Source organism: Myotis myotis, unplaced genomic scaffold (genome assembly GCF_014108235.1).
Source record: "Myotis myotis isolate mMyoMyo1 unplaced genomic scaffold, mMyoMyo1.p scaffold_m19_p_2, whole genome shotgun sequence".
Classification (NCBI taxonomy): domain Eukaryota; kingdom Metazoa; phylum Chordata; class Mammalia; order Chiroptera; family Vespertilionidae; genus Myotis; species Myotis myotis.
The window spans coordinates 8396051-8418574 of NW_023416324.1; the positions used below are offsets into that span (position 1 = coordinate 8396051).

The window sequence follows — 22524 nt, forward strand, 5'->3', positions numbered from 1 at the left end:
TAGGGACGGTTTCAGTTTTGGGCGTTGCACAATAATGTAAGTGTATTTCACCCCACGGAACCATACACTTAAAATGGCTAAGATGGTAAATTTTGTTTTACAATAAAAAAAAAAGAAAAATAGAAAGCTGCTAACAGATTGTATTGTACTGTTTTTGATGAGAAGTTTATGTATGCCACACGTGTATTGACATAAAGATCTGGAAGGAAATTAATATATTAACTGTCAACAGGGGATGCGGGACTTGGGCAGTTGGGGGGGGGGGGGCTTCCACTTTTTACTTGACCTATTTGTGCACTGTTTCCAATGAGTGTTACTACTCTTACAGTGTCAGAATCCCAGCAGCAACTGTGGGAATGCATGCTTTCGGTGAGAGGTCCCTTGAGGCTATTTGTGGGACTAACACAGCGATCTGGGTCACTGCTACAGGCTGGAGGAATCTCAAACCTTGCCTCAATGAGATAAAAAAGACTTACCAAGCCCAGCCAGTGTTGCTCAGTGGTTGAGCATCAACCCATAAACCAGGAGGTCACCCGTTCAATTCCCGGTGAGGGCACATGCCCGGGTTGTGGGCTCTATCCCCAGTGGCGGGGGGGGGGTGGGGGTGGGGGGCGAGGGGGAGCGTGTGCGGGAGGCAGTCGATTGATGTTTCTCTCGCAGCTATCCCTCTCCCTTTCTCTCTCTCAAATCAATAAAAACATATTAAAAAAAAAAAAGACTTACAAAGATTTGGTTTTAAATAATTCTAATACTGAAAGTAGATATTGGGACACTATATAATAAGCTAACGTTTACTGAGCACTCAGTAAGTGCCAGGAGGTGAGGTAGACACAAGTGACTCCCATTTTACAGATGGGTACATGGAGTAGCAAAGAGAAGGAACTTGCCCAAGGCTGTCCAGCTGGTGAATGGCAAAGCTGGGAGGAGCCCCAGGTCCTGCATGACACCAGCTTCATGCTTGGACCCACTGTAGCCACCCCCCCATCCCCAGAGGCTCCTCCTCCTGGCACCTTCACATTCCTCTGCAGCGAGTAAAAGGAATAGGCTTGCTTTTTCGTTAATAAAGTAGAATAACATTTATTTTTTTCTTAAAACTTTATTTTACATGCTGTAATCATGGAAACTCAAATTAGATATAAATTATGTCCAGCTGAGCTGGTTACAGGTCATGGTTAGCATGAGAAGAGTTAAGCGGAAGCTTTCTTTTCCTTGTAGGTTGCCATCATTTTCTTGATTTCAGCAATAGCTTTCCCTGGATTCAGCCCCTTGAAAAAAGAGAAGAGAATCAATACCAAATGGTAGTGAAACTGAATGGAAGAAGTGATGCTCTTGGGCGGAACCCTCCCCCAGCTGATGCAGTGTCCAAGCACTGAATGCAAACCAGGCCCTCTAAAACCCAGAGGCCAGGCTAGGAACTCTCTGGTCTCTCCTTCCAGATGTTTAGAAGGCTACCCAGTTCTCTCTCTGGCAAGGGCCCTGTCTGGTTTTATTCCTGCTGGTGTGCCTCACTGTGGCAGGCAAAGGAGCCCAGGGCAGAACCACGTTCACTGAATGCTCAAAGATATCTAAGAAAGAGCGTCTATGACTACAGCTGGTGTCACAACTAGCCAGACATCTCTACAGGTTTTACACATTCCCATGATCTTTAACTCATCTTCAGAAACCAGCACATACAAGCTCCCAAAGCTGTGGAAGAGGCTCTGGTCCCTCCTGCTCCAATGACCGAGTTTGCTCTCTGCCGTCTGCCCTGGAGCAGAGGCCATCTGTCACTGCGGCTCTGAGGCCGCCGGCCCCGCGTACCTTGGGACAGGTCCTGGTGCAGTTCATGATGGTGTGGCAGCGGTAGAGAGAGAAGGGGTCCTGCAGCTTGGCCAGGCGCTCCTCTGTGAACTCGTCTCTGGAGTCGATCATCCAGCGATAGGCCTGGGAACCGGGGGCTGATTAGCTGAGCTGTCAACCTACCGGGTCAGAGCAGCCTCTGGCTCACCTCACAGCTGCAGGAGCGCAGGACAGGGAACTCTCTCAGTGTTGCCACCCTGTCTGCACATTCTTTAATTCTTGCCATCTTTCACGGAAAGGCTCCCAAATCTTCCTGAACTCCTCCTGACTAGTGATCCCCACAAACCTGTGAACCACAGTGCACCTGGCACCCCGGGGCTTAAGAGTACGGGACCAGGCATCGTCTTCTAATTATTACGTTGCTCATTAGCTTCCTACCCAGATTACGAATTAGTGAAGGCAGGGACTGTGTAAAATGACTCTTTATCTATCTTCATAGCACCTACTCCCTGTATCTGAGTAAACTGATGACTTCACGGCCCTGTCTAGAGATCATCTATGCTTCACTTACTGATTCCTTTAATTAGTGTGTGCCTCCCAGAAGCCTGAGAGCAGCCGGCTGAAACTGACTAACCTCCCCATCACCGGACCTGCTCTGCAGTGTTACTGGAGGACTTCTTTGTTCCCAACAACTCAGGTCACCGGCTCGAGGGCCAACTATGAATGCACCTGGCTGTCAAACTCTACCATGGCTGGGAATCAACACTGCCACATGGTCACACAACCACATAACTTCTTTTTTTGTGGGAAAATGAGAAATGTTAAGTTGTTTTGTGAGTTGCTTAAGAGTCTGTGGAAAGCACGGACCATAAATCTAACGCATAAGCTTTCTGGGAACAAAGATAGTGACTTTCTTTGCAGTGAACTATTCATATCGTGAAAGGCAATACTACTTTCTCTTCTGAGCAACCCCTACAGCCGGTCCTCCAGGCGTCCGTTAGCCTGCAAATAATTTCCAACCTGAGAGCTGGCAGGCCTCCCTCAACGGCACTTCGCTCTCCCCTGCTCGCATGTTAAAATCCCTGTGAGAGGGAGGTGGGAGCCATGACAGATGCATTCTGGGGAAAGCAGGCAAGTGGGTAGGTAAAAGCCAGCTGCACAGGAAACACATTTTAAATATCGGCAAGGCATGGTTTGCTACCAGCATGTTACCATCCAGGGCGGAACCCTCGCCACACCAGAACCAAGGCATTTTGCAGATGAAGCCCTAGGTTTACTGAAAGCCAAGTGAAGACAAAGAAATCTGTGACCTTGTTTGGAATGGATGCAAATCAAGGAAGCCATCGCCCCTCAGAATGTCTGGTTTCCAACAACATATTGTGCACTTGGATTTCTGGATGCTTTTTTCAGCGTTTCTTAAAGCAATGGGGGAGCACCTCACCTGCATGAGCACCGCAGGTCCCAAGTATTTGTCTCCATTCCACCAGTAGCTGGGGCAGCTGGTGCTGCAGCAGGCACAGAGGATGCACTCGTACAGCCCATCCTGTGCGGAAGGAGGAAGCGTGGTCAGGAGCCCGGGACGGAAGAGCCCACATGTCCTTAGTTGACTAAAGGTGGTATTTGGGGTTAGAGCATGAACAAAGCATCCACTCGCATGGGAGTTTTCTTGGGAAAATCCTAGGAGTAGTTTGCAGAGATTCACCAGAGCCATTCAAAAGAGCTTGGATCTGAAATGTAATCATTTGCTGGATTACAGCCCAGAGTTTAAGTCCAAGTACACTAAGATATGTGCCCTTGACCAGGAATCGAACCTGTGACCCTTCAAGGAGCAGACCATCTCTCTGCCAATTGATATGTCTCTCTCACATTGATGTTTCTCCCTCTCTCTCCCCCCACCTCCTTTCTACTCTCTCTCTCTCTCTCAAAAAAAAAAAAAAAAATTCAATGGGAAAAATATCTTCGGGTGAGGATTAACAAACAAACAAAAATAAAATAGACACTAACACCCCAACAAACAAACAAACAAACAAAATGCATTACCTACAATACAGTGTAGAAGCAGCTAGGGCCTGGTGCAGAGGCCTCTGGTAGTCTACACCAGCCTCTGCCCGCTCAGCACAGGAGACATCAGGTTTTCAATGGGAACCAACATCATCCTAAATAATAGCCAACTTGCACTGAGCACCTCATGCTCTACTGACTTTACCTTCTTTGATTATCACAGTCCTATTAGATTCCCATTTTACAGGTAAGGAACTGAGGCTCAGAGAGGTCAGGTCACTTGCCCAGGGTCACAGAGCTCAAGTAGCAGAGCTGGGATGGCACCCAGGCAGCCTGACTCTGGAAGCCCTGCTCCTTAACACCTGCCACACTGACTCATCTGCCCAACCAGTTCTACACACTGGACTTCCAGATTCTGGGGACAGAAACTGACTGAAGGCAGCGAACAGAAGGGCACGCCGCCATCTGAAGTAACTTGCACTGGGTTACCACTTTTATAAGACTCTCCCCTCTCCTCCAGTCAAGCTTAGTAGGAACATAAGAGAACATACAGATCTCTTCTTCTTCTAAAGTTTTAGGCAAATACTCCTCAAGCGATTGAATGGTCTAGTATAAGATTAGCTAAAACAAAACAGATTCCGGTTCAGTCACCCAGCTCCTTGGTCAGATCTGTTCCTGACTCACATGACAGATGACAAAGACCTGTTGGTCCTGATTATAACCTTATGAGTCTTCAACAAAATCTATGTTCTGTTCAGGCAGCAGGTAAGAGTATAAACTGGCCCCACTGATCTAGAAAGCATAAGATAATAGGATTAAGAACCTTAATTATAGTCATATTCTTTAATCTACTTTAGAAAAATATTTTAAGAAGCACTCTCATTGTTCAACAACAGTAGGAATGGTTAAAGAATACACAATGTGCCCTCGCTGGTTTGGCTCAGTGGATAGAGTGTTGGCCTGCGGACTGAAGGCTCCCGGGTTCGATTCCAGTCAGGGGCACATGCCCGGGTTGTGGGCTCGATCTCCAGTGTGGGATGTGCAGGAGGCAACCAATCAATGATTCTCTCTCATCATTGATGTTTCTATCTCTCTCTCCCTCTCCCTTCCTCTCTGAAATCAATAAAAATATTAAAAAAAGAAGAAGAAGAAAGAACACACAGCGTGCACACCGGAAGCAGCAGGAAGTCAAGTGTGAGCTCATGCTTGTGAAGAACTTCTAAGACTGTGGGAGATGCTCAAATAAAGGAACAGCGCGGACACAGAAGCATATTTACGTTTTGACCCCAGCTCCATAAAATCACGAAAAAAGTTACGTTTAGCATATTAATTTAAGGAAGTGAAAAATGCTAAGTAAGTAAATGTTTGGTATTTAAATGAGCAAATTGTGATTATCCAGAAAACATGCTTCAATCCCTAATAACCCCACATCAAGGAGACGTTTACTAGCTACAAGCTGCCCGAGCATGAGGGATGACTAGCTGGGCCAGACTGGCCAGTGCCAACCTGGACCCTGGATGTGTTCGACTCCCTAGAGTTAGAAGTGGGGGCTGTGCTGACTCACATCACCGTGCTGCCCCCATCGTCTCCATGTCAGAGTGAATTCATTTACTCATTCACATAACTACTATGAACTGGTAAAAGAACACGCGCCAGGGTCTTGGATCCAGGAGTAAGACACCGTCCCTACGATGGCTCAGTCTGACCGGCAGGAACGTAAAGGACTCTCAGTATCAGCGCTCGCTGGAGGAGCACACGAAGTGGTGACCATCAGAAGCACATGTCCTTGGCCCCATGCAGGCACCTGGTTGGGATCCACCTCCATGTGGTCCCCTCCTCCCTCTTCCTCTCCACAGGACCCAAAGTGTGCAGGGGGTAAAAGTGCAAATCAGACACTTCTGAGAGGAGGGGAAGGTAGTACAGGAGGAGACTGGAAACTCGGTAATAACGTCTTCACTTTCAAAGACTCCCTAGCCTCACAGAGAACAGCAACTCCAAGAGAGTGTGAAGGCAATCACCAGACGTGCGATGGTAGGAGAGAACACAGAGGCTCTAGGCCCAGTTTACCATTAACGATTTCATTCCCACCTATAAAACAGTGTTCAAGTGCAACCCTGACTTAGCGGTCAACTTTCACAGAAGGGGCAGTTCCCACACTGGTTTCTGCAGAAGACAAGCATCTGCAATATGGTTAACAATCTGCTCCTTGGTCTGCTCTGCCCTTCTGGGCTCACACTACCCACCAGCCGGAGAGGACAGGTGTCCAACCCATGGGCGGATGCTTCTGAAGTTCCTTCCAGAACACACTAAAAGGTCTGCATCACCTCATGCACTTACCCGCCCTGACCACTCCCACCCCCTCAAGACACACTTCCTGGAAAACATCTTTGCAATGAAATTCCTCAAATCAAGATCATAAATGGGGGAAATCACCAGTTTATCTCGATCTTCTATGGACTGCAGATACTGCTGCTTGCCTTCCTGGGATTCATCCTTCTTCTTCAAATAAGGCTCAATGGATTTGTACTGAGCGTAGAAGTTGCTCAAATCCTGAGGGCAAGAGGGAGAAGGGTCAGGCTCTACCATCCCCGCAGCTTTCTCTTCACTCATTTCTCAGCCTACGTTCCTGCCCTATGATAGACTGAAGGCAGATCCTCCTGTGGCAGGATATGGGCAGAGACTCAGAGGGAGAAATGGTCACCATGTTGAGCGCTGTTAGCGAATCTCCTCTTCATCCCACCCACCCCTGAAAACACCCTCAGCGAAGGCGGTCAAGTACAGGGAGGTAGAAATGAAAGTAAACTGTATCAACTGCTGCTTCCCAATTGGTATTTCCCACATGAATTCTTTGTAGTTATGGCCAAATTCTTCGTTTCTGGGACTGTTACAATTTTGTGCCCTGTTATTTCCAAAAAATCTTCACCAAATGAGCTGCTGGAAGATCTTCCAGGCCTGTTTGTCTTTCAACAGTCAAATTGCTTAGTTCAACTCAGATAGGAAAAAACTGCCCGAAAGAACTAATAGCATAACCCGAACACACCTCTCCTCCCACCCTTGCAAAAAATATGGGGGGTGGGGGGGCAGGGAGGGATGCAGAAACTCACAGGAACCAGATCCTTTATCACATACATATGTGGAAGAGGGTAGATTTTTGAGACTTTGTTGAGGTTGGTGTCAATCCTCCGGGTGCAAGCTAGAGTGTTGCCTCCATTGATGTTCATTGCACAGGAGCCACAGATGCCTGAGAGACAAATACAGCCAACACGTCCTTACCCAGATTCCGGTTCAGTCACCCAGCTTCAAGTTCTTTCCTCTGGACTGTCGCCAGTTACTCTGCCACCGGGAGCAGTACTGGCAGGCAGCACAGCTCTGGCAGAGGTGCCTGCGGCCTCTTCCCCCTCCTTATCTAGAATGCAGATCTACGGGCTGTAGTTCCAAAAACATTTTGTGACCATGAGGCAGCCTTGAGGGTGGGTGGCACTAGGACAGAGGAGCCTGGGATCCAGCTGGCACCACGGAGTTCCCAGCACCAGTCCTAGCTTCATGCTTCATGTATTTTGAGAGAAAAATCAGCCTGTATTTTTAAAAGCCACTGTCTCTGGCCATATGCTCCATCTCTGATCTCGGAAGCCACTGTTACTTGAACACAAACTCTAACAGCTACAATATCCCCAAACAAATCCACACTGTCTTGGTCATGATAAGGCTGAGGCCTGGCTACAGATGATGCAGAGGTAGCTCTTCTCCTACTGTCTCTACAAGACAAGCAGCACGGAGGATATGAAACCCACAAAAGCTGCCTGAGCACTAACTTTCCAAGGAGAAGAAGAAACTAGTGTGGAACCAAAGCAAAGCAAAGCAAGCAGAAACGAGGTGCTGACCAAGGGACCCTGAAATGAGAATTTGTTAGCCTGGACTCACTTCCTGTGCATGGAAATTTCCGAGGTATTTCAGAGTTTAAAATTGGCTATGCAAATTCAACCCCTGGTACTGCTTTTCTGGAGCTGTACTTTGATCATCAGGCCAGGGAAATGGGATTACTCATGGAACTTGCACTGGGTAACCACTTAAAACATTTTTTTTTGGGGGGGGGGGGCGGGGGAGTGTTACCACTTTTATAAGACTCTCCCCTCTCCTTCTCCAGTCAGGCTTAGTAGGAACATAGAGAACACGCAGATCTCTTCTTCTTCTAAAGTTTTAGGCAAATACTCCTCAAGAGATTGAATAGTATCGATATATTGATGCACACCTGGCACTCAACTGTGTTTCTATTTAAACACATAGCACTGTGTTTTAAAAGAAATGGTATATAATTTAAAAAATAAATCCAATGAATCTTCTCTTAAAAAGGCTCCCCTGGAAATTCTCTTAACAAGTTATAAGGGAGTAAAAAGGAGCGGCAATTAATTTCATCCTGCCTCGGATATTTTAGTCCAGATGGGCCACACCTGATGTTCTTGGCTCTGAGTCTGGGGGGACGGGGGTGGGGGGGGGACGGGGGGCGAGAAGGTGACTGAAAAGCATCTCTATTTCCTGTGTTGCCAGGATTGATGTGGGGAAAGCTGGTGTTCAATTACAGCAGAATGCTCCCTGAACAGCAGGACTCAGCCCAACTATCAAAATATCTGTCAGCATTTGCTACAGTAACCCAATCCTGTAAGATTAGCTAAATCAAAACAGATGTCTTAGAAATAGGTCTTGAAATGCACAGCAGAACAAACGTAAAAAGTGACGGGCCAACATTTACAGTGACTTTTCCTTTCTGGAAGGTTATTTCAGGAAGAGAGTTCAGTCCCAGCGCTCTCGGTCTTGGCCCAAGCTACGCTTTTTGGTTTTCTCCCGGGTTTCCAAGCCTGTACTCCCTGTACTGTACTGCTTGTACTGTGCTGCCTGTGCTGTGCTGCCTGTACTGTACTGTGCTGCCTGTGCTGTGCTGCCTGTGCTGTACTGTGCTGCCTGTGCTGTACTGTGCTGCCTGTGCTGTGCTGCCTGTGCTGTACTGTGCTGCCTGTGCTGTGCTGCCTGTGCTGTACTGTGCTGCCTGTGCTGTACTGTACTGCCTGTGCTGTGCTGCCTGTGCTGTACTGTACTGCCTGTGCTGTACTGTGCTGCCTGTGCTGTGCTGCCTGTGCTGTACTGTACTGCCTGTGCTGTGCTGCCTGTACTGTGCTGCCTGTGCTGTGCTGCCTGTGCTGTACTGTGCTGCCTGTGCTGTACTGTACTGCCTGTGCTGTGCTGCCTGTGCTGTACTGTACTGCCTGTGCTGTGCTGCCTGTGCTGTGCTGCCTGTGCTGTACTGTGCTGCCTGTGCTGTACTGTGCTGCCTGTGCTGTACTGTGCTGCCTGTGCTGTGCTGCCTGTGCTGTACTGCCTGCGCTGTACTGTACTGCCTGTGCTGTACTGTGCTGCCTGTGCTGTACTGTGCTGCCTGTACTGTACTGTACTGCCTGTACTGTACTGCCTGTGCTGTGCTGCCTGTGCTGTACTGTGCTGCCTGTGCTGTGCTGCCTGTGCTGTACTGCCTGTGCTGTGCTGCCTATGCTGTGCTGCCTGTGCTGTACTGTGCTGCCTGTGCTGTGCTGCCTGTGCTGTACCGCCTGTGCTGTACTGCCTGAAATGCATTCTGGAATAGGACAACTCGGGCTGACTCCTGGCTCCCAGCTCACTAGCTGCGCGTCCTTTTGGAAGTCCCTACCCCTGGGCTTGGTTTCTTCACTGCACCCTGAATGTAAATAGCAGCAGCACTGATCTATCTCACACAGAGCGCACAGGACGGAGCCTGGCACACACGCTGTGCTCCACGGCCATCAGGCCCGCCGGGCTTCACACCTGTGTGATTTTTGCCATCTGAGGACCACCTGAACAATTATTTAGGCGCTTTCTTTAAATCAAATCATTTTTACTTAAATTCATATTAAAAAACAATGTCTGTATCACTGCTACACTGTCAGCAGTAATTATGTTCTTCTAACATGTAAAGAAATACATAGCTATTAAGGTAAAAAAGGCTGGTGTGCACACTGCCGGAAATCAGCTCATGCGGCACCAGCAGCACACCACGGGACACGCTGTTCCCATCCCGAACAATCCTACTGAGCACCTGCTCTGTGCACATGTAATGCTGGGAGCTGGAGGGACGCACACGCCTCCCTGTTGGACAAATGTTACGTGCGCATAAGCACCAGTTAGACTTTCTCTACTGCCCCCTAATCCATGAGCCCAGCAGAGCAGAGGCAGCCCGCCAGCATACCGAGCTAGTCTTTGAAGGCAGCAGCAGCTGTCAGGGGTCGCCAGATGCAGCAACCATGCGACAGAAAGCTCTTGAAGGGAAGCAAACTCAGAAACCAGAACTTGTACCAGTTAAAATTTCCGACCCCTTTACCCAAGAAAAGGAAGTGCAATGCACAGCCAGGTCAGCTGGCAGAGCCCTGCAGCTGTTCTCTAGGTATTTCTGTCAGCTCTGGCCAGCCTTTCGGGAACCAGAACATAAGTATGCGGGGCCTACCAGGGAAGGAAGTGCTTACCTTCCCTGCAAGATCTTCGGAAGGTCAAGGTAGAATCCATTTCATTCTTAATCTTGATTAAAGCATCCAACACCATAGGACCACATCTGACCAAAACCAAAACAAGAACAAAAGAACCCAGTTGTATTTAAGTGAAGTCCACTCTCCCTACACTTTTATCATGATAAGATGAGACATCTGCCTATATCAGCTGCTTTTATTATCCACTTGGCCTTCACGGGGCACTTAGAGAATTTCCCCATTTTATTTTTGCACATTCTCTCACATTTGGAGTACCGCAGAGTTCTATTTTGGTGATCACATTGAATATACATTTCTAGAAAATGGAAAGCTGAAAATATTTAGGTTAGAAAACAACTTCCATGTACTGGCAGTTTTTCTTTTTTCTTCTAAAGCTCCTTGCAAAGCTTTCCCAAATAGTTTATTTCAAATTTAGAAATTTCAAATCCAAACAATAAGTAGCTTTAAACGGTTCATTAATAATAATAATAATAATAATAATAATAATAATAATGCACAACCACCACAAAAACATGGAAGAGAATAAAAGATAAATCACCCACAGTCCCCTAATCTCAAGCACTGAGTGTTCCATGCGCATGGGTGCAGTGAAGGGTATAAGGGCAGCAAGCCCTGCCCGGCCGGCGTGGCTCAGTGGCTGAGCATCGACCTATGAACCAGGAAGTCACGGTTCGATTCGCAGTCAGGGCACATGCCGAGGTTGTGGGCTCGATCCCCAGTGTGGGGCCTGCAGGAGGCAGCCAATCAATGATACTCTCTCATCATTGATATTTCTTTCTCTCTCTCTCTCCCTTACTCTCTGAAATCAATAAAAAGATGTTACAAAAAAAAAAAAAAAAAAAAAAAAAGAAGGGCAGCAGCCCTGGCTTTGGGATCCAGAGTGCAGGCCTGGCATTCGAGAACCTGGTCTGAATCCTGCCTTGGACACTTACTAGGTTACAGGCAAATCAATCAGCTTCCTGTGTATGAAGCCCAGAGAGCAGCACCTACATCTCACAAGACTGCTGGTGAATGAACACACGAGGAAAGAAGCAAGGAGAGCACTGCCTGCCACAAACATTTAGTGTAACAATTATCCTCATGCAGAGTCTGTGCTTCTATGAAAATGGCTGCCTGTCCGAGCCTCAGTTTATCTGTAAAATGGAATTAATATTGTATCACAAGACTGTAATGAAGATTAAATAAAAACATGCAATTTTTATGTTGAGTACACAGAAGTGCTCAACAAATCTTATTGCCTGGTTGCCACCTGATTCCTCTCAGTATTTCTCTATGCATGGGATTTAAAAAATATGGCCCCTCCCCAAATACCCTTTAGCATCACCTGTATTTGTTTTTCCCCAGCTTTATGGAGATAAAATCAAACATAACACTGTGTAAATTTAGGGTGTATGACGCGACAATATATGTATATACCGTGAAATGATTAGCACAATAAGGTTAGTTAACATTTTGCATTACCCGTATTTCTATCAGCAACATGCAAACACCCTTTTCACTGTACTTTTGCCAACACTGGGAAATGTAACCTTTAAAAACCTCTACTATTCTCAGTGTTTGAGAGCTTTGAATACTAACTACAATGGTTGAGTATTTGTCATAAATACATTAATTTTTCTTCACTCACCAATTATTCATTGCAAGTCTTCTGTGTGCCAGGTTCCGTTCTAGGTGCTGGAGATACACCAGAGAACAAAACAGATGAAACTTCCTGCCCATGGAGGGTCACTCTGCTGGGCTGGTTCTAGGGGACTCAGTCTGTGCATGTTCTTTGACTCTGTCTACTGAGGTCCCGGGAAATTGTTTTTGAAGATCTGAGCTTTCTTCTTATAAAGGGAAAACTATGTTCTTCTCTAGGATTACTCGCTTCCAATACGTCATTTCTCATCACCAAACATGTGGGTGTTTTCCCCATACTAAGCAATTCTGCAGCATCAGGTGGGTGTCCCACAGTGTAACTCAACCGCACCATTCCAGCCAGGTTTATGGTGTTTATCATTATTATATAATACACGGTCCAGATACATAAAATCAACACGAAAACATTCAGCATTCTAAAATTGATAATGTGTTAAATGACTTAAAACACTATGCATACAGCCAACTCTACCATGAGTCCTAGAAATGGGTCATGCTTTGATTTGAGGGAAGAAAAAGAATTTTATAAAGTTATTCAGGCACCCACATCATTCTTGTTGTATTTGTTTTTTGTTCCTTTTCTTCTTCTCCTTTTAAAAAAATTATTATTTACATTTCCTCTCATTTTGTTTGAAAGAGATGATAAAATTCCAGAGCCACTGGATGACCGAGGGTGTGCAAAGCACGTCCCCGAATCAGATGAAGAGCTCACCTTCACTTATCCAATACCCAGCTTTCATTGAGATACTCACTTATTCAAATCAATTTCATAAGTTTGCATACGAGGTTTATCTCCAGTTTTGTCTGGATCCCATCGGTAGATGGCAAATTTCTTGATTCGGGGAGCGGTGGCAGCAGCTGTCTGGGCCCCTCGGCAGGCCTGAAATGTAAAAAGTTCACAAGAACGAAAAATAAATTCTTTAAAATGCAAGGTAAATCCTTCTACTTAGCTGCACTATAAACTGCAACACTGGATACAAACCCGCACATTACTGACAGCCTCTTGGGGAAGGCAGTCATCCAATATTCAACAAATACTAAGCATGTCTCATATGCTAGACATGCCAATTTATACTCATTTTTAAAGTCACTATTTATTATTGCCAGGTACTGTATTAAGTGTTTTTTATGAAGTAGTTCACTGAATCTGCATTTTAAAGATGAGGAAGAAGAGACCAAGTTATGGGCCCATTTACAGAGCTGAGTGGGGCCAGAATTGGAATCCAGGTCTGTCTGACACCACAATCCATGTTCCTAAACACTGTACTATCCTATTTATTTGTGAATATTCCCTGGTCTCTTCTTGGTGCTGTCTTCTCTTTATGTCCTAAACTCCCTCAGGGCATGTGTATTAGTGTTCTCCAGAGAAACAGAACCAGCAGTGTGCATATATGTGTGATATACGTATATGCGCACATATACATACATATATGTGCACTTATACAGATATAAAAATAGGTTTATAATAAGGAATTGGCTCATGTAATTATGGAGGTGACAAGTCCCAAGATCTGTAGTCAGTGCGCGGGGAGACCCAGGAGAGCGGATGACAGTTCTAGGCCAAGGCCAGCAGGCTTAGGCCCAGGGAGACTTGATGTTTCAGTCTGAGTCCAAAGACAGGAAAAACCCCGATGTCAGTTCGACAGCAGTCAGACAGGAGGAATTCCCTCTCATCTGAAGGAATTAGAGGGAATTTGTTCTAATCAGCCTTTCAACTGATTGGATAAGGTCACCCACACTAGGGCAGGCAATCTGCATCACTGCTTTTCGATGTGAATGTTAAACTCACCCCAAAACACCCGCACAGAAACACCAGGATAACTCTGACCAACTATCTGGGCACCCCAGGGCCCAGTAGATGAACGGTCACAGCATGGGACAGGTTGTTTTACACCGCCCAGCATCCCTGGTCCAGGCCTTTGCATATAGCAGCTCAATCATGGTTAGGAAAGATTGAAGAAAAGAGCAAAAATGAGTGTTATACTAATGTAAAAGTGTGTTTTATTTTAAATGCACCTTAAAAGGCTGATCAGTGCAACCAATATCAAGCCAGTAAAAATAAAGAAACACTCCTAAGTCAACAGCTAAGCCCTCCCCATCCCACAATCCTTGCAGGCCTTTTCCGTTTAGGCAGAGACCACACCAAGTCCTCTAAGCTTCTACTATGGTGACGGGGAGGGGATCCTGCCAGTCCAAATAGCAAGTATAAGGTGAGCCCTCAATTTTTATATAGAAAATTCAGACTGTATTCCCAGCTAGCTGAATAGCTTATAAATTGTTAAAGAAAGTAAACACTCTGAAGGTTAACTGAGTAATTACAAGAAGGTAATGCTGTTTATTACTTGCTGGCAAAAAGTGCCCCAAATTAAGGGAAGCTGAAAAGAAAAATATCAGCTTTCAGTAGGAAAGAAAGTGTATGAAGAAAGTGAATGTGAAGATGAAGCTGTATTTTACCTTGTTACCAAGCTGGCTAGATCATTAATAAAAGGAATGTTTTTACAAATGAACATTTTCCATGAGGGACTCCATTTTGTGAATGGACAGGAACATGTGGCTACCGCCACCTTGTGGTAGCGAAGAGGAAGTGAAAAGAAAGGATTCCTGAAGATGGCTCCAGCAGCTTTCGCTGCTTAGGGCCCACCAGTGTTTTTGTTTTGGTGAGATTTAAGGAGGTATAATTCATTCCATACAGTCAGGCGCCACTTAATGATGGGGTACATTCTGAGAAATGCATCGTTAGGCAAAAATGCATCTTTGTGCGAACATCACAGAGGCACCTACACAAACCCGGGTGGTGCAGCCCACCCCACACCTGGGTTCTAAGGAGCCGCCTACTGATCCCAGGCTGCAGCCTGCACAGCAGGTTCCTGGGCTGAACACTGCAGGCCATGCAGCAGTGGTGTCTGTGTGTCCAAGCATAACTGAACTTGAAAAGGTACAGTAAAAATACAGTGTAAAAAATTTTAAAGCCTAGCTGGTTTGGCTGAGTGCTGGCCTGCGGACTGAAGGGTCCCAGGTTCAAGTCCAGCCAAGGGCACATGCCTGGGTTGCAGGCTCGATCCCCAGTAGGGGATGTGCAGGAGGCAGCCAGTCAATGATTCTCTCTCATTATTGATGTTTCTATCTCTCTCTCCCTCTCCCTTCCTCTCTGAAATCAATAAAAATATATTAATTTTTTAAAAAAAATATATACTTGTACAGGGCACTGACCATGACTGGAACCTGCAGGACTGGAAGATGCCGGAGAATGAGTGAGTAAGTGGGAAGGCCTGGGCATTACTGGACACACTGCAGACTTTATCACTCTGTCCCACAAGCCCTCCCCCGCTTCCTTCCGACAGGGTCAGAGAACACAGAGCTGTCAACACTGCCCCATGAGCAGGGATGTGGGCTGGGTGGGAATATCGAGGAGAAACTGGCTGGGGGAGACGCCAATCACAGTAACAGTGACTGTCAGGAGGTAGTGACGGTGGCCTGAGGGTCAGCAGGAATGAGAAACCAGGACGAAGGATAAGGAACACAGGGACTGTCATGGCCACGTGGGTGGCTATTGCCTGTCGGAGCAGTGGTCAGATCTAGGAACTTTGTGGTGGTTCAGGAAAAAGAGGGTGTTATCATGAAGAGAGTGTAGGACTCGGAACTCACTGTTTTGACTTTGGAAATTTGTTTTGGGTTCCACTGGCCCTATCTGGCATAAAAGGCTCTCTCTGGTACTGAGTTGATGGAGGAAATAAAACTATCTCTGCTTTACACCATTACAACCTGACAATATTTCCAATGTCCAGGGACAGGCTGGCCCCACAGGGAAAGGGAAAACTCTCACTGGAGTGGCCGTGGCACTTCATACTGGTTAAGGTGCCCCCGTGGGCCTGAGTCCGTGTACAGGACCTTAGGTCCTCAACAGAGCACCTACAGCCGGGTCCTCTGAAGCCCATCAGCCGGGCCTGGGGGCTGCAGCGCCCCCTGAACATGCAGCGCTGGGCTCCTCTGGGAGGAAACAGATCAGTGGCCGAGGGACTGGGGTGCAATCTGTGCTCTCAGAATTGAGGTGCTGTGAGTGAGAGGGAGTCCATTGCCAAGCTCCAGACACTGCTCCCGTTAGAGGAAAAATCCCCCTGAATCATAGCCTTCATTTCTCACCAGAAATTGAGTTCCATTATAATCCCATGGGACCACTGTAGTACATGCAGGGTGTCATTGCTCTAAACATTATGTGGGCACATGATTAATTTGATGAGTTTTGATAAAGTGGAATAACTGCTACCACAATTGTGATAGAACATTCCCATCCAGAAAGTCCTCCAGGTTCTTTTACAATCAGTGCCTCTCCTTTCCCCTTGCAACTGATCTGCTTTTTATCACTACAGATTTATGTGAAATTTATAAAATTTCATATAAATGCAATCAGAGAGTACATCTGTGTCTAGCTTCTTTCACTTAACGTAATGCTTCTGATTCATCCATGTTGTTGGGTATATCTAGTCTGCTGCTTTTTCAAAAAGTTAATGCTTTTCATTTTGAAATAATTGTAGAATCATATGAATTTATAAGTAATACTGAGATCCCACATACCCTTTACTCAATTTCCCCCAATAGTAACATTGTACAAAACTACAGCACAATATCACAACCATATAGTCAAGACACAAAACATTTCCATCACCACAAAGATCCCTAGTGTTGCTCTTATACAGCCACACCCACGGCCCCCATGCCTCTCTCCCTTATTCCTTAATCGTAGCAATCAGAATCTGTTCCCATTTCTATAATTTTTTTCATTTCAAGAATGTCATAGAAATGCAATCATCTAGTATGCACCCTTTTGGGACTGGCTTTTTTCGTCCAGCATTAGTCCTCTGAAGACTCAGCCTAGCTGTGTGTGCCTCAATAGTTGTTTCATTTTGGTTTGTTAGCCATCCATCCACTGAAGGACATCTCGACTGTCTCCACTTTTTGTCTATCATGAATAAAGCTGTAATGAACATTTGGGAATAGGTTTCTGTGTGAGCGTTAAGTCTCAATCCTCTGGAACAAATGTCTAGGAGTGTAATTGCTGGGCTATATGGTAGTTGCATGTTTATTTTTAAAATATATTTTAGCCCTAACTGGTTTAGCTCAGTGGATAGAGCTTCGGCCTTTGGACTCAAGGGTCCCAGGTTCGATTCCGGTCAAGGGTATGTACCTTGGTTGCGGGCACATCCCCAGTAGGGAGTGTGCAGGAGGCAGCTGATCGATGATCTCTCATTGATGTTTCTAACTCTCTATCCCTCTCCCTTCCTCTCTGTAAGAAATCAATAAAAATATATTTAAAAAAAAAAATATATATATATTTTATTGATTTTTTACAGAGAGGAAGGGAGAGGGATAGAGAGTTAGAAACATCAATGAGAGAGAAACATTGATCAGCTGCCTCCTGCACACCCCCTACTGGGGATGTGCCCACAACCAAGGTACATGCCCTTGACCGGAATCGAACCTGGGACGCTTCAGTCCACAGGCCAACGCTCTATCCACTGAGCCAAACCAGTTAGGGCTACGTGTTTGTTTACTTATTTTTTTTAAGAAACCGCCAAACTGTTTCCAGTGGGTGGTCACTGTGCTAAGGTGGGTGGTAGGAGGAAAGGGACAAAATGCCTTTTAAAAAATATAAATTAAAAAGTTTTTAACCTGGGAATTTGGGGTTGTCAGCTACGGTTCTAAAGCCTGACGTAACAGTGTTACCAGTGGGCAATAGGCATCTGGTTTGATCCAGTTGGGGTTCACTCTCACAAGGCCTGCCAAAGACCACGGTTACCTGCAATGCATCCCAACTGAACACCTTGCGTTGGTGGTATAGTGGTGAGCATAGCTGCCTTCCAACTGAACACCTCTTTTTAGTACTCAAATGTCTGCTTTATATTCACTCTACAAAGGTCTCGACTGGACCACGAAGATTTCCCCAAAGGGGTTAGGTTATTTAGAAACCATTAAAAAGTTCTTCTCAAATGAATGTGAGACAAAAGCCACGCAAGGATGCATCGCAACAGAGTATCACAAGCAGTAAACCCCAAGGTAAGTTTTGGGGTACCCCGAAGTATCACTATTTTTTCAAAACAATTAATTTAAATTCATTTTGAGTTAAAAACCTATTTTATACAACACTTGGAGGGGTGGGGGGACGTTAACAGGAATGAGGGGAGGAGATCTGAGAATCAAGACGACCAGAGGAGGCTGGGTCTAAAAGTGACGGAGTTTTGCTCATCCCGAGGGCTGAACTAAAGTTATCCACAGCGTTATGGCAGCTGTGAGCTAAAAAAATGATCTGCATAGAGAAATCTAAACATCTGTTCTCTAGGTGTTCATAGTAAATTTAGAAATAATAACAATAGCTTTCACTCACTGAAGCCTTATCATGTGTCAGACATTGTACTCAGTCAGTGATTTCCAACCCTTTCATCTCATGGAATGCCAAGACAAAGTTACATTATATTTTTTGCCGGCCTGACAAAAAAAAAAAAAAAAAAAGGGTAAATTAAAAAAAAAATCCTCATCGAGGACATGCTTAGAGAGTAGTAAAAATGCAAATCCCAAACAGAACAACACAAAGAGAGAATTCTTTTCCCAAACAGGTCCCAAACAATAGCAGTCATACAATCCGCAAGATCTTGGTGGTAGATGTTCTACACATTCTCATTCACTTATCTGTTCAATAAATAGTCATGGAGTGGCTACTGTTCCAGGGACTGTTCTAGGCCTGGGGTCAAGGACAAAGCAGACATACATCTCCACCCTCATGGACTTACACAATGAATGGGGGAGACACACACATAAAATCTCTAGCATGTCAAGCGGTGATAAGTGTTACGGAGAGAAAAAAGGAGGGGGAAGGAGATCCTGGCTACAATTTCTATCTTTCGCTTTTATTGATTTCTCTTTTTTACATCGTTTGCTTCCTGTTCACGCCCTAACTGAGGATCAAACCCGCCACCTTTTGGTGTATGGGACAATGTTCCAACCAATTGAATCACACTGGCGAGGGCAATTCTACAATTAAAAAAAAAAATTTTCAGAGCTGGAGAGAGAGAGAGAGAGAGAGAGAGAGAGAGAGAGAGAGAGAGACATCAACGATGAGAGAGAATCATTGATCGGCTGCCTCCTGCATGTGCCCCGACGGGGGCCGGGATTGAGCCTGTAACTGAGTACATGCCTCTGACCGGGAATTGAACTGGAGACCCTTCAGTGTGCGAGCCCATGGGGACAGCTATCTTTGAAGGAGTGGTGGGATGCAGAGGACGAGTGAAGGGGGAACTGCCAATTCTCCCACAGTAACAGGAAGGAAAGGAGACTATAGGGCAAAAGCAGGGAGGTTTTCCCCCTTTGTTGCCTATCAAGCAATTTACTATACACCCATGACAGAGGAGGGTTTTTCTAAAGCATTTCTACTTCATGACTCAGTGGTTGAGCGTCAACTTATGAACCAGGAGGTCATGGTTCAATTCCTGGTCAGGGCACATGCCCGGGTTGCAGACTCAATTCCCAGTAGGTAGCCGATCAATAACTGTCTCTCACCATTGACCTCTCTCTCTTCCTATCTGAAATCAATAAAAAATATTTTTTTGAAAAGCATCTCTCCTTCAATCTACAAAACTAATGAGTACCCGAGGCCGAGTGTACCTTGGAAAAAATTAACTTCATAGTTTATAGTTTAAGGAAGGAAGATAGCAACTGGACTGAACCAAACTGAGAAGAGTGAATTCGGATTCATGCTGAAGGCTGCTTGCTATGCCTTTAGGACAATCGTTCTCAACCTGTGGGTCGCGACCCCTTTGGCGGTCGAACGACCCTTTCACAGGAGTCGCCTAAGACCATCCTGCATATCAGATATTTACATTCGATTCATAACAGCAGCAACATGACAGTTATGAAGTAGCAACAAAAATAATTTTATGGTTGGGTCACAACATGAGGCACTGTATTTAAAGGGCCAGAAGGTTGGGAACCACTGGTTTAGGAGATTCCTCAAGGAGCAGGCTTGGAACTAGTGAGAGCGGATTCAGATTTGGAGACAGGAGAAAGGTGCGCAAATGGAGAGGAGGAGGGCAGGAGAGCTGAGTAAAACCTGAGCCGTGCTTCTGAGATGAAGGGAGATGTGTGCAAAGGTTCAGAAATGTGCGGCCAGGTTCAAATCCAAGCTCTAGTAGCTGTATTTTTTTTTTTTTTTAATTCTACTGATTTGAGAGAGAGAGAGAGAGAGAGAGAGAGAGAGAGAGAGAGAAACATCAACTTGCTTTCCACCTACCCATGCATTCACCAGTTGATTCCCCTATGTGTCCCGCCTGGAGATCGAACCTGTAACCCTGGCGCACTGGGATGACACTCCAACCAACTGAGCTACCCGGCCAGAGCCAGAAACTGAGTGTTCACTGGCATATTAGTTAACCTCTCTGATTTCATTTCCTCTTTTGTAAAAGCATAGGGATTCCTAAAATCTACCTCATAAGATTAACTGGAGGGGTCAAGCTCTAGTATAGTCCAGAAAATGATCTCTACTTTCCAATATTGGCAACATTATCAGTTTTTGTACTAATCTGATTGGCAGATAGGTACCCGAAGCTCTGCCAGTGCCAGGAGCAATGAGATACACCCCCGAGAATAGGTGGTACTTGCCCTGAAGGAGTTCATCGTCTGGATGAAGAAATAAGGCAACACAGAGAACAACTGATCACTTACAGGCATAACGGTGGTTGGCGGGGCAGACTAGTGCATGAAAGGAATTCAGACGAGAAACCACACTGCGTCCTAGAGTCCTAGGAGCCTGAATATCACCCACCGCAACACCGCATTCATTACTGAATTCTTTTGCAGCGGCTTTTGCGGATATGAACCCACATTCCTACAAGGGAGGGGGGGGGGCGGGGCGACCCTTCTGTTTTCCTGCCCTCAGGAGGCCCTACAACGGCTCACCGGGAATGACCACACTGACCTGTGAAACTGGCCCTCTCTACACTGCGCTCTTGGGAGAGGGACGAGCCGTGGAACTCACTCTCATTGGTGGGGCTCTCACCGCCTAACTGCTTGCTCAACGGCGATGAAAGGGGCTGGTAAGCAAGGCCATTATCAGCCATCAATTTAATGCTCAGAAGACACCAGCTCTGGTCCGAAGTCCTCTTTCCTATTTCCCCTTCTCAGCTATAAAAGGAACGTGTGCAAGTCCCCCGACAGCACACTGGGAAGAGCCAGCACTAGGAACAGGCCGTGTGCGTGGTGTTATGCAGCCGGAGCAGGTGCTGGAAATGAGAGATATTCTCATCTGAGTGCAAGAAAGGCACCGACCGCGTGCCCAGATCTGTGCTAGGAGGTCCTCACATTATGATGCAAACAACAACAACAACAACAACAACAACACTGGATTTAGATCTGGACCTGCCACTTCTTGGCCATGACATTTTGAGCAAGCAACACATTTTCTTCCTGAAGCCTCCGTTTTCAAATCCCTCAAAAGGAGGTGAGAATCCCTGCTCGCCACCGTAACGGGGCTGGCTGGGGAGCCCAGAGGAGATGGCAGGCTTGGAACGGATTTGCAAATCCTTAGTCCCTTAGGCTGCAATGGCAGCTTCCCTTCCCCTCCTGCATATTCCCGTTTAGGATGCAGACCAGAAGGATGCAGCTTCCTGACACACAAGAGGCCGGGGAGACCGGCACACGGAACAGAATCCGTGGGAGCAGCGCGAGCTGCGGCGATGTGCTCCCCGCCCAGCCTCTGCGAGGCCGGTACTGCTGCGCGCCCTTCCCGGACAGGGCGCCGAGGGGGGACCTGCTGTACGGAACCGAGTCCGGCCCGCAGCCCCCTAGGCAAGGGTCCGGGTCCTCCAGGGGCTGGACTTCCCTCCAGTCTCCTCTCCCCTCTCTGTCCCCGAGGATTCACTTGCCCTGTCCTTTCCGACCCCCGTCCAGACCTCTTTCCTGAGCCCCCCGCCTCGCGTCCCGCAGGAGGGACCTGGCGCCCCGGTCCCCACCCCTCCCACCCCGCAGAGGAGAAGGCTGGGCGACGGAAAACGGGCTGGGAGCCCAGATGTTTGGGATCGCGTTCTGCTTCCACCAGTCACGCACTTGCCATGTGACCTTGGGCGGTTCAAGTCCCTTCTCTGGACTTATTTCTAAAAATCGGATTCGTCCTGAACCGCTCGCAGGCCGCGACAGGTGCAGCAGCTTGACAGGGATAAATCAGGGCACCGCGCAGGTGGGAGCGGCCCTCCCCTCCCCGAAGCCCGCGGTGCCCCCTCGGCCTCCCCCGCAGCCCCAGGCCGGCTCCAGCCCTTCGCGCCCGCCCTTTCCCTGCGCCCCGGGAGCTCACCTGCAGGCAGGCTCCGCCGAGGGCCGCGGCCGGGAACCGGCGCCTCAAGGACACTCTGGCCACCGCTGCCATCTTGGCTTCTAACGGCGGGCCCCACCCCTTAACCCCGAGGTCGCTCTGCGCCCGCGTCCCGCCGAGCACCGCGGCGCCGGGCCAAAGTCCACCCGGGATCCGCTAGCCTCCTCCAAGCTGCAGAGAGGGAGGCGACTTCCGGTTCCCCGGGTGGGG

General features: G+C 47.0%; 1 protein-coding gene across 2 annotated transcripts; it reads right to left on the reverse strand.

The window, feature by feature from the left end:
* Positions 1–1061: 1061 nt before the first annotated feature.
* Positions 1062–22524, reverse strand: SDHB (succinate dehydrogenase complex iron sulfur subunit B). 2 transcript variants are annotated; one of them, XM_036349983.1, is made up of 8 exons: positions 22297–22521; positions 12716–12843; positions 10305–10390; positions 6885–7021; positions 6214–6330; positions 3221–3322; positions 1801–1923; positions 1062–1265 (listed from the first exon to the last, which is right to left on the reverse strand). In XM_036349983.1, the coding sequence occupies exons 1-8, from the start codon at positions 22366–22368 to the stop codon at positions 1188–1190; spliced, it is 843 nt and encodes a 280-aa protein (XP_036205876.1). In that variant the 5' UTR covers positions 22369–22521; the 3' UTR covers positions 1062–1187. The 2 variants fall into 2 exon arrangements, with proteins under 2 accessions (XP_036205876.1, XP_036205877.1); XM_036349984.1 differs by lacking the exon at positions 3221–3322 and having other exon boundaries at positions 22297–22524.